At 44.3% G+C, this 12,176-nt stretch overlaps 1 protein-coding gene across 2 annotated transcripts in view; it reads left to right on the top strand.

Moving 5' to 3' along the window:
• The first annotated feature begins 5,080 nt into the window (after positions 1–5,080).
• Positions 5,081–12,176, top strand: part of GPR39 (G protein-coupled receptor 39) — a 219,258-nt gene continuing 212,162 nt past the window's right edge. Inside the window, exons 1-2 of one of the 2 annotated variants that reach the window (XM_032250737.1) lie at positions 5,084–5,645; positions 5,784–6,586. In XM_032250737.1, coding sequence (XP_032106628.1) covers positions 5,857–6,586 — 730 coding nt within the window. In that variant the 5' untranslated portion in view covers positions 5,084–5,645; positions 5,784–5,856. Of the gene's footprint in view, positions 6,587–12,176 lie in introns of both variants that reach the window. The other variant, XM_032250736.1, reaches the window with a different exon arrangement.

Raw genomic sequence — 12,176 nt, forward strand, 5'->3', positions numbered from 1 at the left:
TTTTATTAAATAAAGTTTATCAAGCTTTTCCTTTATCGCTTTTAGGATATTGCTTCTAGCAGCCACAAAGGCAAGCCACATAAAACTTATAATAGTAGCCACATTAAAAAAGTAAAAAAAGGTAAAATTATCTTTAAAAATATATTTTATTTAACCCATTGTGGCAAAATATGATCATTTCAACATGAAGTCAATATATAAAAACTAATCATGAGATAATTTACATTTTTTTTTCTTACAAATTCGTAGAAATCTGGTGTGTATTTTATATTTCAGGGACATTTCGGTTTGGACTAGCCTATTATTTCAAGTGTTTATTAGCCACAGGTGGCTAATGGCTACAATGTTAGATAGCTCAGGTCAGTATCTTTGTTAAGGCAGGTCTATAGCAGCCTTAGGTCTGTGGCTAGTTTAGTGCTACCAAGCTCTGGCCCTTCCAGGGTTGGTCCAGTGAGGTCTCTTCATTATGGTTGGTGGAAACTTTAACATTCCCCAGCTCTGCATGACTTTAGGAACTGTTTGGCTTATCACTCCTGAATTACCCCCTACCCCACCCCACGCGTTGCTCTTTCTTCAGTGTGATATTTTGCCTAGCTCTTGGAGTTTCATCTGCATGTTTCCATTTAGTATTTGGCAAGACTCAAGAGGACTTCTGCATAGATCTCTGGAACCCTTTCTCTGTGTAGTTTCCTCCTTTCCAGTACTCTTCTTTGTAAAGTCCAGCAGCCTCCTCCTGAATTCCAATCTCTGACTGCCTAACTCAGGAGTGCTCTCCTTGGGGTTCCGTCTCTGCCCCATGGTCTGCAAAGTGCCTCCGCACAGCAGGCCTTGGTGATCCCAGGGCTTACCTTATTAGCTTATCTTCCCTGAGAGATCACAGTCCGTGCTGCAGTGTGGGGCTAGGGGTGGGTGTAGGCTGCCAGTCTAGTACTCATTTTTCTTAAGGTGAGAAGCAGAGGTCCTACTTAAAAAATAAGTTTTAGCTGGCTGCAGTGGTAAACGCCTGTAGTCCCCTCTACTCAGGAGGCTGAGGCAGAAGGATTGCAAGTTCAGCCCAACCTGGACAAAATAGCAAGACCCCATCTCCAAAAGAAAACAAAACAAAAAAGGTTTTGAGTTTATTAGTTTTACTAATACTTTGATCTTTATTAATCCCTTCTTACAGTCTTCTTCAATTTTATTCTTTCTATAACTTGATGTATTTTTATTCTTTCTTTTTTATTAGAACTAATTAGTGCTATGAGTTTTTCGGGGATTCCTTTAGCGATTTCCGCAGGTTCTGATATGCAATATTTTTGTGATCATTATTCTCTAGATAATCTGCAATTTGAGTTTTGCTTTTCTCTTTGACCAAAAATTGTTCCAGAGACTTTAAAAAGATGTTTGAGATGGTAGAGTTTTATGTTTCAGTTTTCTGGTTTTGTTATTTATATTGTATTATAAATCAAGTTATATATATTATGTGTAATTTTTGAAGATATTTTAAGTTTTCTTTGTAGCTTGTCATGATAAACCTTTGTAAACAAGATATTATTCACTTTTTACTGTAAATTGTGTATTGACTTTAAATGTCAATGTTATCAATTTGAGTATATAAATTTAAATTGACAAAAATACAGTGTGTGTGTGTGTGTGTGTGTGTGTGTGTGTGTGTGTGTTTACTTTGGGTGCCAGTGTAAGATTATATTTCAAAAATGAGATTTTGTTCTAAAAAAATGTGAAAACCACTAGGCAATGTGACCTCAAAAGTCACCTAGAATGTGTAGAATGGGAATATAAATTTGTACGGGCCCTGGAGCAGAGTGAGCCCTGAGTTGTGTTGAGATCAAAGGATACCCAGAATATTTTTTCCTTTCATTATTCATTCCTTTTCTTTCTTTCCTGTATACAATATGCTAATAAAACATCCAGATTACATAGACCGTGGCCAGGTGCTATACTAGTCTGTTATCAACAAGTGAGAGCACATTAAACCATTTTTAATTGGCCTTAGGAAAAGCAAAGGTAAAATGAAAATTTAATTCTCCTGGACCTTTTTTCAAAATGTATTTTTCCATCTATACTGTAAAGACTGAATTTTAATTAGCTTGATTCTCACTGTTTGGCCATGCATTTGTAATTTGTGTTCACTCTTTGGGAAAGAAGACTTTGATGAAAGGAACCAGATAATAATGGAAATCTTGTCTGAGCAGAACAAATTGGAATTATTCAATATGATAGGGAGAGGAGAAGCATTGAGGCTGGTGACTAACAACAACAAAAAAACCCACAACACCTCTCCCCAAAATGCCACTGGTCTGCCTGGCACAGTCTTGTCTGAGCACAGGGAGAGAGCACAACAGCATGGAATGTGCTTTTGGTGCCTCTGGACCTTTCTGGTGGGTCACTTAATCCCCCATCCTCGATTTCCCCATCTGTAAAATGGGAGTAATAATCTCTACCTATTGTGAGGATTCAGAGAAATGAATTATGTGAAAGTGCCTGACATGTCATAGGGTCTTGGAGAATGACTAAGAGGAGAATTTCCAAGGAAAGCTCTATGGCTGGGCTGAGGGTGAGGTTCCTAGTTTGTTTACAGCTTTGAAAAGAGAGAAGTGGGCAGGGGGAGGCATGTATGCATGAGTGAGTGAGAGAGTATGTGTGTGTGTGTGTGTGTGTTCAGGGCAGGGGAATCTGTGAGTACATCCTAGTACAGTCCAGTGTTTCTATGTGTCCCATTCAAAATGAATTTCCTGTGGGATAGCAAACAACCAGAGTCTTCTGTTGACAAGTCTATTCAGGGTCCTCACCTGCAGGTAGGAAAGCCCCAGGAGTCCATGTTTACCCCCATAATGCTACTCCTGTGAGTTTTGTGGGACAGGTGAGAGGCCATCTACATTTCTCAGTTGAATGCAGTGCACCAGTGAGGAAACGAGTTAGGCACCAATGTTAACAAGCAGGTCAGGCAGCACACATTGGGGCTGGAGAGGCCGCCCGCAAAGCATATTATTTAGGGTGCTGTGTCAAGTTGTCAGAGAGGGAGGAGATAAACTTCTTGGCTTTGGAGCTTGTGATTTAACAAAGAGAACAAACAGAAAACATGAAAGCCACATATGAAGTTAATTTTAAAGATCCAGTGGTGACACAGGTGTTTTTTATTTTTTTTTTCCTAGACAATGTTAAAAACAAATAATTCTTAAGGTCATCAGGCCATGGCTCCAGGGTTTGGTGCAGAAAGTACAGTCCTGGTGGAGCGTGGTGGGTCACACCTATAATTCCAGCACTTTGGGAACCTGAGGTAGGAGGATCACTTGTGGTCAGGAGTTTGAGACCAGCCTGGCCAACATGGTGAAACCCTATCTCTACTAAAAATACAAAAAATTAGCTGGGCGTAGTGGTGGGCACCTGTAATCCCAGCTACTCAGGAGGCTGAGGCAGGAGAATCACTTGAACTGGGAAGTGGAGTTTGCATTGAGCAGAGGTCATGCCATTGCACTCCAGCCTGGGCAAAAAGAGCAAAACTCTGTCTCAAAAAAAGAAAAAAAAATGGTACAGTCCCATGTTTCTATGTGCACCATTCAGGATGAATTTCCTAAGCACCTACTGCATTCCTAGCAAGAGGAGCACAAACTCATGGATCAGACAGATCTGGATTAATTTCTAAATCTGTCACTTACCATTTTTTAAAAAAATTGTATATATTTAAGGTGTGCAACATGTTTTGATATACAAAGTGAAATGATTACTACAGTCAAGCAAAGTAATGTATCTGTCACCTTCCACAGTGATCTCTTTGTGTGTGTGTTGCACCTAAAATGGACTCTCTCTACAAATTTTCAATATACCTTGCTACATTATTAGCTATTGTCCTGTGGTTGTATAAATCTGTAGACTTATTCATTTTGTCCTTTGACCTCCATGTCCCCATTTCCTCTCCCTCCCAGGCCTTAGTAACCACCTTTCTACTCTTTGTTTCTATGTATTTAACTTTATTTTAGATTCCACATCTAAGTAAGACCTAGTTCTCACTCCCTCTTTTATGGCCTTGGAGAAGCATAAGTCCTCCAGACGGCAAAACTGCTTCATCTTTAAAATGATTACCTGGGTGTGGGGATTGGGATAATTTAGAGCTGTTTTCAGCACAGAGCCTGCGGGCCTGTGCTGGGCCCCTAGAATGTACAGGTAAAGGGGATCCATGTTCTTCCTTCCAGGCACTCCCTGCCAAGGGGCATTTAGCAATGTATGGAGACATTTGGCTGTCACTATGGGTGTGTGTATGCAGGTGCTAAACATCCTACAACGCATAGGGCAGCCTTCCTCCCCCTTCACTGCTCATTCCCTCTGACTGTGGAATTAGAAGACGAAAATGGGTCCATTGGAGGGAAAAGATCATGATCGTTAATGATGTTTTTACACGCGGCCTTGTTAGAGCCTCCAGCTGTCTTCCACGTTCTTCTAAGCACAGCTCCCTCCAGAAGGCATGCCTCCCACCTGGGGCTTCCTGGCGGAGTGCCATCCTCATTACAGGTGCAGGCCATTACGCCCAGTTAATTTTTTGTATTTTTAGTAGAGATAGGGTTTCACCATGTTGGCCAGGGTGGTCTCAAACTCCTGACCACAAATGATCCTCCTACCTCAACTTCCCAAAGTGCTGGGATTATAGGCGTGACCCAATACACATGTACCCAGTTAAAGACGTCCGGAAAGCAGTCTGCGCCTTGGAGTGAAACTGAAAGGAGAGACCCCGGGTTTTGGCCTCCCTCCCTCCGAAGGCGAGGCAGGGCCCTGCGCTGAACACTGGGAGTTCTCCAGGGAAAGGCAGGGCTTTTATGGGGGATCCTGCCAGCCTGCTTGGGGCCGACTTCCTAATGCAGGGGCTGCAAGCAGCGCACAGCCCAGCTGTCCTTGGCAAACAACCCCAGTGCCCCGAAGGCAGCGCCTGCTGGCTACTCCGGGGTGCCCCGGTCAAGCCACCCACAAACGAACCGTGACCCAGCCTTTGAAGCGGCCCCAGGGCAGCGGTGGGAGTGGGGGCGGGGCGGGCGAGGGGAAGTTTGTCTTTTCCCCAGCTCGGGAGGACTCGCCAGCCGTCCCGGGGCTGCACCTCCTTGGGACGCTCGTTGGGTGGGAGCGCCGCGGCTGGCTCAGCGGTGGCCGCCTGGGTGACCGGGAAGGTGGGTCGCTCGGAGCTTGGGTATCTGATTTCAGGGACCGTGCCTATGCGCTGAGTCAAACCCCGCCGCTGGGCTGGGTCTGCAGCGGGCCGGCAGAGCACAGTCAGCTGTGGTTAATGATTAATCGCTGACCACCCCGCCTCCCGCAGCTCCGGCGAGGGTGCTCCGGGAGCGTGGCCCGAGGCCCATAAGTGCCGGCAGCTGGAAGGGAAGAGAGCTGAGAGGCGGAGCGCGCCCTGGGCGAAGAGGGGCAGAGGCGCAACGCCAGGGGCTGCGGGTCTCACTCCCAGCCAGCCTGGAGTTGAGAACGTTCTTCCCTCGCCCTCTCCCCGCCTCGCCCCCGCTACGCACACTTCCAAAGCCCCACATCCAGGCGCCTCCTGGGCCTTTCCTAGGTTGGGCTGCTCCAGGAAGCTTCCGTGAAAGCACCTGAAATACTAAGTTACGTTTGCCAGGAGAACTCGAGTGAGATAAAGTCGTGCGCCCACTCAGGTGAGTCTGCAGCCGAGAACTTAGGGCTCTGCTGGGAGGAGAAAGGGAAGCTGAGAGTCTTTGGACCGGGTAGCCTGGCGCTCTGATGGCTTCACCCAGCCTCCCCAGCAGTGACTGCTCCCATATCATCGATCACAGCCATGTCCCCGAGTTTGAAGTGGCCACCTGGATCAAAATCGCCCTTATCCTGGTGTACCTGGTCATCTTCGTGATGGGCATTCTGGGGAACAGCGTCACCATTCGGGTCACCCAGGTGCTGCAGAAGAAAGGCTACTTGCAGAAGGAGGTGACGGACCACATGGTGAGTTTGGCTTGCTCGGACATCTTGGTGTTCCTCATTGGCATGCCCGTGGAGTTCTACAGCATCATCTGGAACCCTCTGACCACGCCCAGCTACACCCTGCCCTGCAAGCTGCATACTTTCCTCTTCGAGGCCTGCAGCTACGCCACACTGCTGCACGTGCTGACCCTCAGCTTTGAGCGCTACATCGCCATCTGTCATCCCTTTAGGTACAAGGCTGTGTCGGGACCTTGCCAGGTAAAGCTGCTGATTGCCTTCGTCTGGGTCACCTCCGCCCTGGTGGCACTGCCCTTGCTTTTTGCCATGGGTACTGAGTACCCCCTGGTGAACGTGCCCAACCTCCGGGGTCTCACTTGCAACCGCTCCCTCACCCGCCACCACGAGCAGCCCGAGACCTCCAATATGTCCATCTGTACCAACCTCTCCAGCCGCTGGACCGTGTTCCAGTCCAGCATCTTCGGCGCCTTCGTGGTCTACGTCGTGGTCCTGCTCTTCGTTGCCTTCATGTGTTGGAATATGATGCAGGTGCTCATGAAAAGCAAGCAGGGCACGCTCGCCGGGGGCGCGGGGGAGCAGCAGCTGAGGAAGTCCGAGAGCGAAGAGAGCAGGACCGCCAGGAGGCAGACCATCATCTTCCTGAGTGAGTCCTAGGTGGGGGGCAACGCGCGAGCAGCCTCCCAACCTTTCCCCGCCCCTGCCCGGGGCCACTGCCTGTGACCCTCTCCAGGGGAAGTCTTGCCCTAGAAGTGTACACCGAAGTTCACTGAGGTGTAAGAGCCTTGTAGCAGAATGAGGGCATTGCTCTGGGTCTCTGGATATTTCTTTATGTTTTGGGGATTCATGGTGGGTTATGGTGAAAGAGCACTAGACCAGATATCAGAAAGTCTGGGTGCATTCCAGAACATCACTGCTATGACCTTTGGCAAGTCACAAAAAAATCTTCGGTAAAATGGGGACAATAATATTAGAGAAGATGAAAGACAAATCAGATAATGCAAGAGGGGTGGAAGTCCTTTACAAAAGACCAAGTTCTGCAGAGATAAAGGGGACAGCCTTATCTAGCTCTGTCTTAACCCCGGGAAGCCTTTCTCCGGCAATTAGCTTTTGTTCCCATTTTTCTCCTCCGTTGGAGAAAGCTGGCTGTGAGGGACACACACTCTTGGGCTCTGGTCTTTTATTCCTTGGAGCCTCTCCTACCCAATCTTTTTTATTTTTTATTTATTTTTTTCCCATTTATTTATTTTATTGCATTTTAGGTTTTGGGGTACATGTGAAGAACATGCAAAATTGTTGCATACGTACACACATGGCAGTGTGATTTGCTGCCTTCCTCCCCATCACCTTTTGGCATTTCTCCCCTTGCTATCTCTCCCCAGCTCCCCATCCCCCATTGTCCCTCCCCTATTTCCCCCCAACCTACACCAGTGTGTAGTGCTCCCCTCCCTGTGTCCATGTGTTCTCATTGTTCAACACCCACCTATGAGTGAGAACATGTGGTGTTTGATCTTCTGCTCTTCTGTCAGTTTGCTGAGAATGATGGTTTCCAGGTTCATCCATGTCCCTACAAAGGACCCAAACTCATCGTTTTTGATGGCTGCATAATATTCCATGGTGTATATGTGCCACATTTTCCCTGTCCAGTCTATCGTCAATGGGCATTTGGGTTGGTTTCAGGTCTTTGCTATTGTAAACAGTGCTGCAATGAATATTCGTGTGCACGTGTCCTTACAGTAGAACGATTTGTAATCCTTTGGATATATACCCAGTAATGGGATTGCTGGGTCAAATGGAATTTCTATTTCTAGGTCCTTGAGGAATCACCACACTGTCTTCCACAATGGTTGAACTAATTTACACTCCCACCAACAGTGTAAAAGTGTTCCTATTTCTCCACATCCTCTCCAGCATCTGTTGTCTCCAGATTTTTTAATGATTGCCATTCTAACCGGCGTGAGATGGTATCTCAATGTTGTTTTGATTTGCATTTCTCTGATGACCAGTGATGATGAACATTTTTTCATATGTTTGTTGGCCTCATGTATGTTTTCTTTTGTAAAGTGTCTGCTCATATCCTTTGCCCACTTTTGAATGGTCTAAGACGTGGGAGCTCTCAGACAGCACTCCCCAGTGCTTGGGTTTCTGCCACCGTGGGCCTGTTCCAGACAAACAGGTTTATCTGGAACAGGACGGCCTGTTTATCTGATCCAGAAAATCTGGCTTCACTGATTTCTAGGATTTGAATAATCTCCTCATATACCCAGTTCTTAGGCTTGCTCTCCAAAGTGTTGTGATACAAGTATTTAATGTTGACACCTTCTCTATTTGAAAAGACCCCACAGATCTGATGACCCCAAAGACTTTAGAAGAGGGGCTTAGTCGCTGGGAGACAAAGCTTTAATGGAGACACAGGAAATGTGTGTGAGCAAAGGGTTTAAAAATATATTTTTTAGCAGAAACGGTGAAAAGGATCCATTGTGGGTGTGTGAGTGTGAGTCAAGGAGTAGATATTAGATATAACACACATTTCCCCTTCTAACCTCTTCCCTGTCCCCGGTGGCATCAGGAAAAGGAATAAATCATGGTGCTGTTTGTTTTAGTGTGGGCAACTGGGCAGCAGGTTCCAGGGAGAGGAGGTAGACATGAGAGAGAGTTGGAAGGTACTTGGAGAGTGACAGAAAGACCTGGGTGTTGTCTCAGGCCAGTCCCTGGTTTCTAGTGGGTCACTAATTGTTAAAAGTTTAGGGTCTAATTTTAAAACCTTTTAATTCAATTTGAAATAATTGCCCTAATGAATTTCAAAGTACTCAGAGGCAGCCATGGAAGAGGTGGATGATGCCCTTACCTCGTGCTCCCAGGGGCTGGGCCTTGACGGCTCTGGCAGAGACCAGCTGACTCAACTTTACTCTCCTTCTCGCAAAATGAGAATATTTGGATGCTACTCTGTATTAGGGGCTGTGCTAGGTGAGCGTTACTTCCATCTTCTAGAGGAGGAATCTGAGACTTAGAGAAGACCTAGTTCAGAATCACCTAAGTGCAGCTCCAAGATTCTCGCTGTGTTTTTCAGGGCAGGGAAATGCGTGTCTGTCCATGACTTTCACAGGCATGTGGTAAAAGGAAAATTAAACAAGGCAGGACTTTGACAAGCGTAAGTAAGCCTGGTGGTGTTGCTGCCTCCTAGGGCCAGCCTTTCTGGAAGTTGGAATAGGTAACATTATCTCGAGACTTGGGAAGGGCATCCAACTCAGTCTATCACCCACTGGCTGCTACTACTCAAAATATTCCATGAAAAAATGGACATTGCATTTGCTTAAAGCTTGAATGTTTGTTAAAAGGCTAGTTCTCCTTTCCTCCAAAAGTATTCCCTTAAGCATATCTTAAATTATAAGCTCAGTTTATACTTTAGTGTGGTTAATTAAATCCCCCCCCAACTTTTTTTTTTTCCTTTTTTTTTTTTTTTTTTTTTTTTGAGTGGGGAGGACTGGCATGAGTGGATAAGGATTAGGGAGTAGACATGTATTAACAAGTGGTCTTCAACTACCTCCCAGTCTAACTTAGGAATTAAGGCTGCCTTTCACCAAAGGGAAAATCATTGATTTATCATTACTCTCTGGGCAATCTCTGTGTTTTCTGTATTTCTCTGAGTAGACGTCTGTTCTCCCCGCAGTGGGTGTTTCAAGTTAAAGTCAGTCTCCATTTGCAGCATAAAATCAGAATGTCACAGACTTTTATTTAGAGATGGATAGGACCTTGGCAATCATCTCATCCCATTAGTAATTGCCTGGAATGAGTTTGTTCTTGCTGCTGCTCTCATTCTTTCCTTCTAGTTCTTTCCTTCTTTCCTATACCAACTGTATATTAATCACCCACTGTGTTCCCGGCATAAAGATTGTTGAACGGCAATCAGGTGCTCAATGTGTGACAATGTCCTGGGGGAGTTTTCCATTTGTGTTTAGCACATTTTCTCTGTGGTAGGTTTTCAAAGCAGTTCTCGCAAATGTCCTCCTCTCCCAATGAATTTCAAAGAGCTTTTAAAAATAGGAACCTCACTAATTAAAGTTAGGAAATAAATTAATGGAGTGAAGAGGAAGGAATCATGGCTGGCATTCATCAGATTAATACAATGCAATTTACTTTGTGAGTTTTATAAAACTTGTGCTTTGGGGCATTTTTAACCCAGAACAAATGAACACATAAATTGCTTACAAATCGCTGAATTTAATATAGTGATTTACCTGTCTTTTTGGTATTTCGTTTCACAGATGGATCAAATTAAAATAAATATTTACTCATTTCAAACATATTTTAAATTTAATGTGAAATGTAAATGATGACATATCACAAGTAGTCCTTGGAGCTCTTGAGGCAATAAAGAAAACAAGACTGTTCCCCCCTCATTGTTAAAAATGCTAACTTCTGCATTACAGAAACAAAATTCATAAATCTACCCAAGCTATAGAAGCCTATATAGAAAATATTAATTTTCCTCTCTTCATCTTTCACTATTGTGCCTCAGTCTAGCGGAGGTGCTGGGCTGGCAAATAAGGAAAGCAAATTGGGAACTCTGGGAGAGAAAGAGAGGCTGGGGTGCCTACTAGCTCTCAAGCAATTTACAGGAGGAAACGATAATGAGGCAGAAGTGCACATTCCTGGAAACAGGAGTGTCTTGCCTTGCCTCTTGTCAATCCAGTGAGAAATCAGTACTAGACTTGGCTCCTGTTTCAAGGCTACAGCCAGGGTGGCATGGTAATATTTGTCCGATGTCAGAACAGAGGTTGCTGGTCTGGATTTCTGCCTCTCCTGGAGAAAAGGAACTGATAATTTGGTTCTCTGTGCCATCCCTTGAATGTTGAGGATGTGCAAAATGAGACTTCCTTTCAAGCAAGTCTTTCCCCAGACCTCCCATCTTCTCTTTCTGAAGTCTCATTTGGAGTTATTCTCAATGCAGACAGCATCCAGGTCTGTGGACACTTGTGTGTGTCTATTGCACACATGGCTTGCTGTCAAGTGTCACCCACTCAAAGTGGAATGACCAAAGTAATTTTAAAAAAAAATTTGTGTAATAACTTTCAAGTGATTGGGACTCGGTTACAACTACCTCCTAGAGAACTATGGGCAGTGATTGGCTTTCGACTATTGTTATGAAAAGAGATTTTTACAGACAATCATGAGGTTATTAAATAAAAAAAAACAGAAGATTCCTAACTCTAGAATAATTACACTCTTTTGCATTCTGGTTTGCTCTCCAGAGTCAGAAGGAAAGGGAAGGAGTTACATCTAGTGACAGGGATTACAATCAACTTGGGTTGCTCATGTTGAATATGGACGTCATTTATCGTGTGTATTTGGATGGAACAAAGGTTGAGAGTTGCTATTGTCATGGGCTACTCTAAAAATGAGGTTGATGTGCGTTTACAAATTCGTGACGTGGTTCAGGGAGAAGCAAAGAGGAGGAGATCAGAGTTTTAATTCTGGGTTTTTAGACACCAGAATTAGAAGTAAAACCAAGCAGGGTCAGGGGAGAACAAGAGAGAGAGAGAGAGAGAGAGAGAGAACGAGAACAAACTGAGATGTTGACAGTCGGTCCTCTTTACCCCAGGACAATCAATACCCAAAAAGAACTTGTAAAGTTGGTTCCCTTAAAGTGGGTTAAAAACATTTGAAAAGAGGTCTCATTGGGACTTGAAAGTGAAAATTATGAAAATAAATTTATTTGTATTTTATAAATATAAGTTAGAGTTACAACTATATATTCTTATAATCATTATTCAGAATGAATCCAATGTGGCTTTTTTGAGGGCATTATTTTTCTAACAAAACCGTATGACAACCTTTGTGTTTTATTTTTTCAGTAAGATTATAAATAGGGCCTCCTTCATTCTTTGCTATTTAAATCACCCTCAGGGAAGACCTATACTTGCATTATCCTCGCCAATTTATCCATTCTTCTGTAATTATCTGGTCTAATTTGAGCAAAGCTTCACTTGTCGGTGGCTTGGCATTGGATTCATCTGTTTTTTCAGCTTCCTTTTCGTTGACTTCATGAAATTCTGTACCCCATGTGCAGGCCATAACCAAAAATATAATTAGTTTGAAAACCAGTCCCTATACTCCACTGTATATTTGGTATTACACAGAAGTGAAATGCCTTGAAATGCTTTGAAAGTGCCCATAAGAATTCTTAGTGGTCGTTTTCTTCACTGGGTTAAATACTGGTATTGCAATCATATTTT

Source organism: Sapajus apella, unplaced genomic scaffold (assembly GCF_009761245.1).
Source record: "Sapajus apella isolate SASKATOON/1434 unplaced genomic scaffold, GSC_monkey_1.0 scaffold72, whole genome shotgun sequence".
Classification (NCBI taxonomy): domain Eukaryota; kingdom Metazoa; phylum Chordata; class Mammalia; order Primates; family Cebidae; genus Sapajus; species Sapajus apella.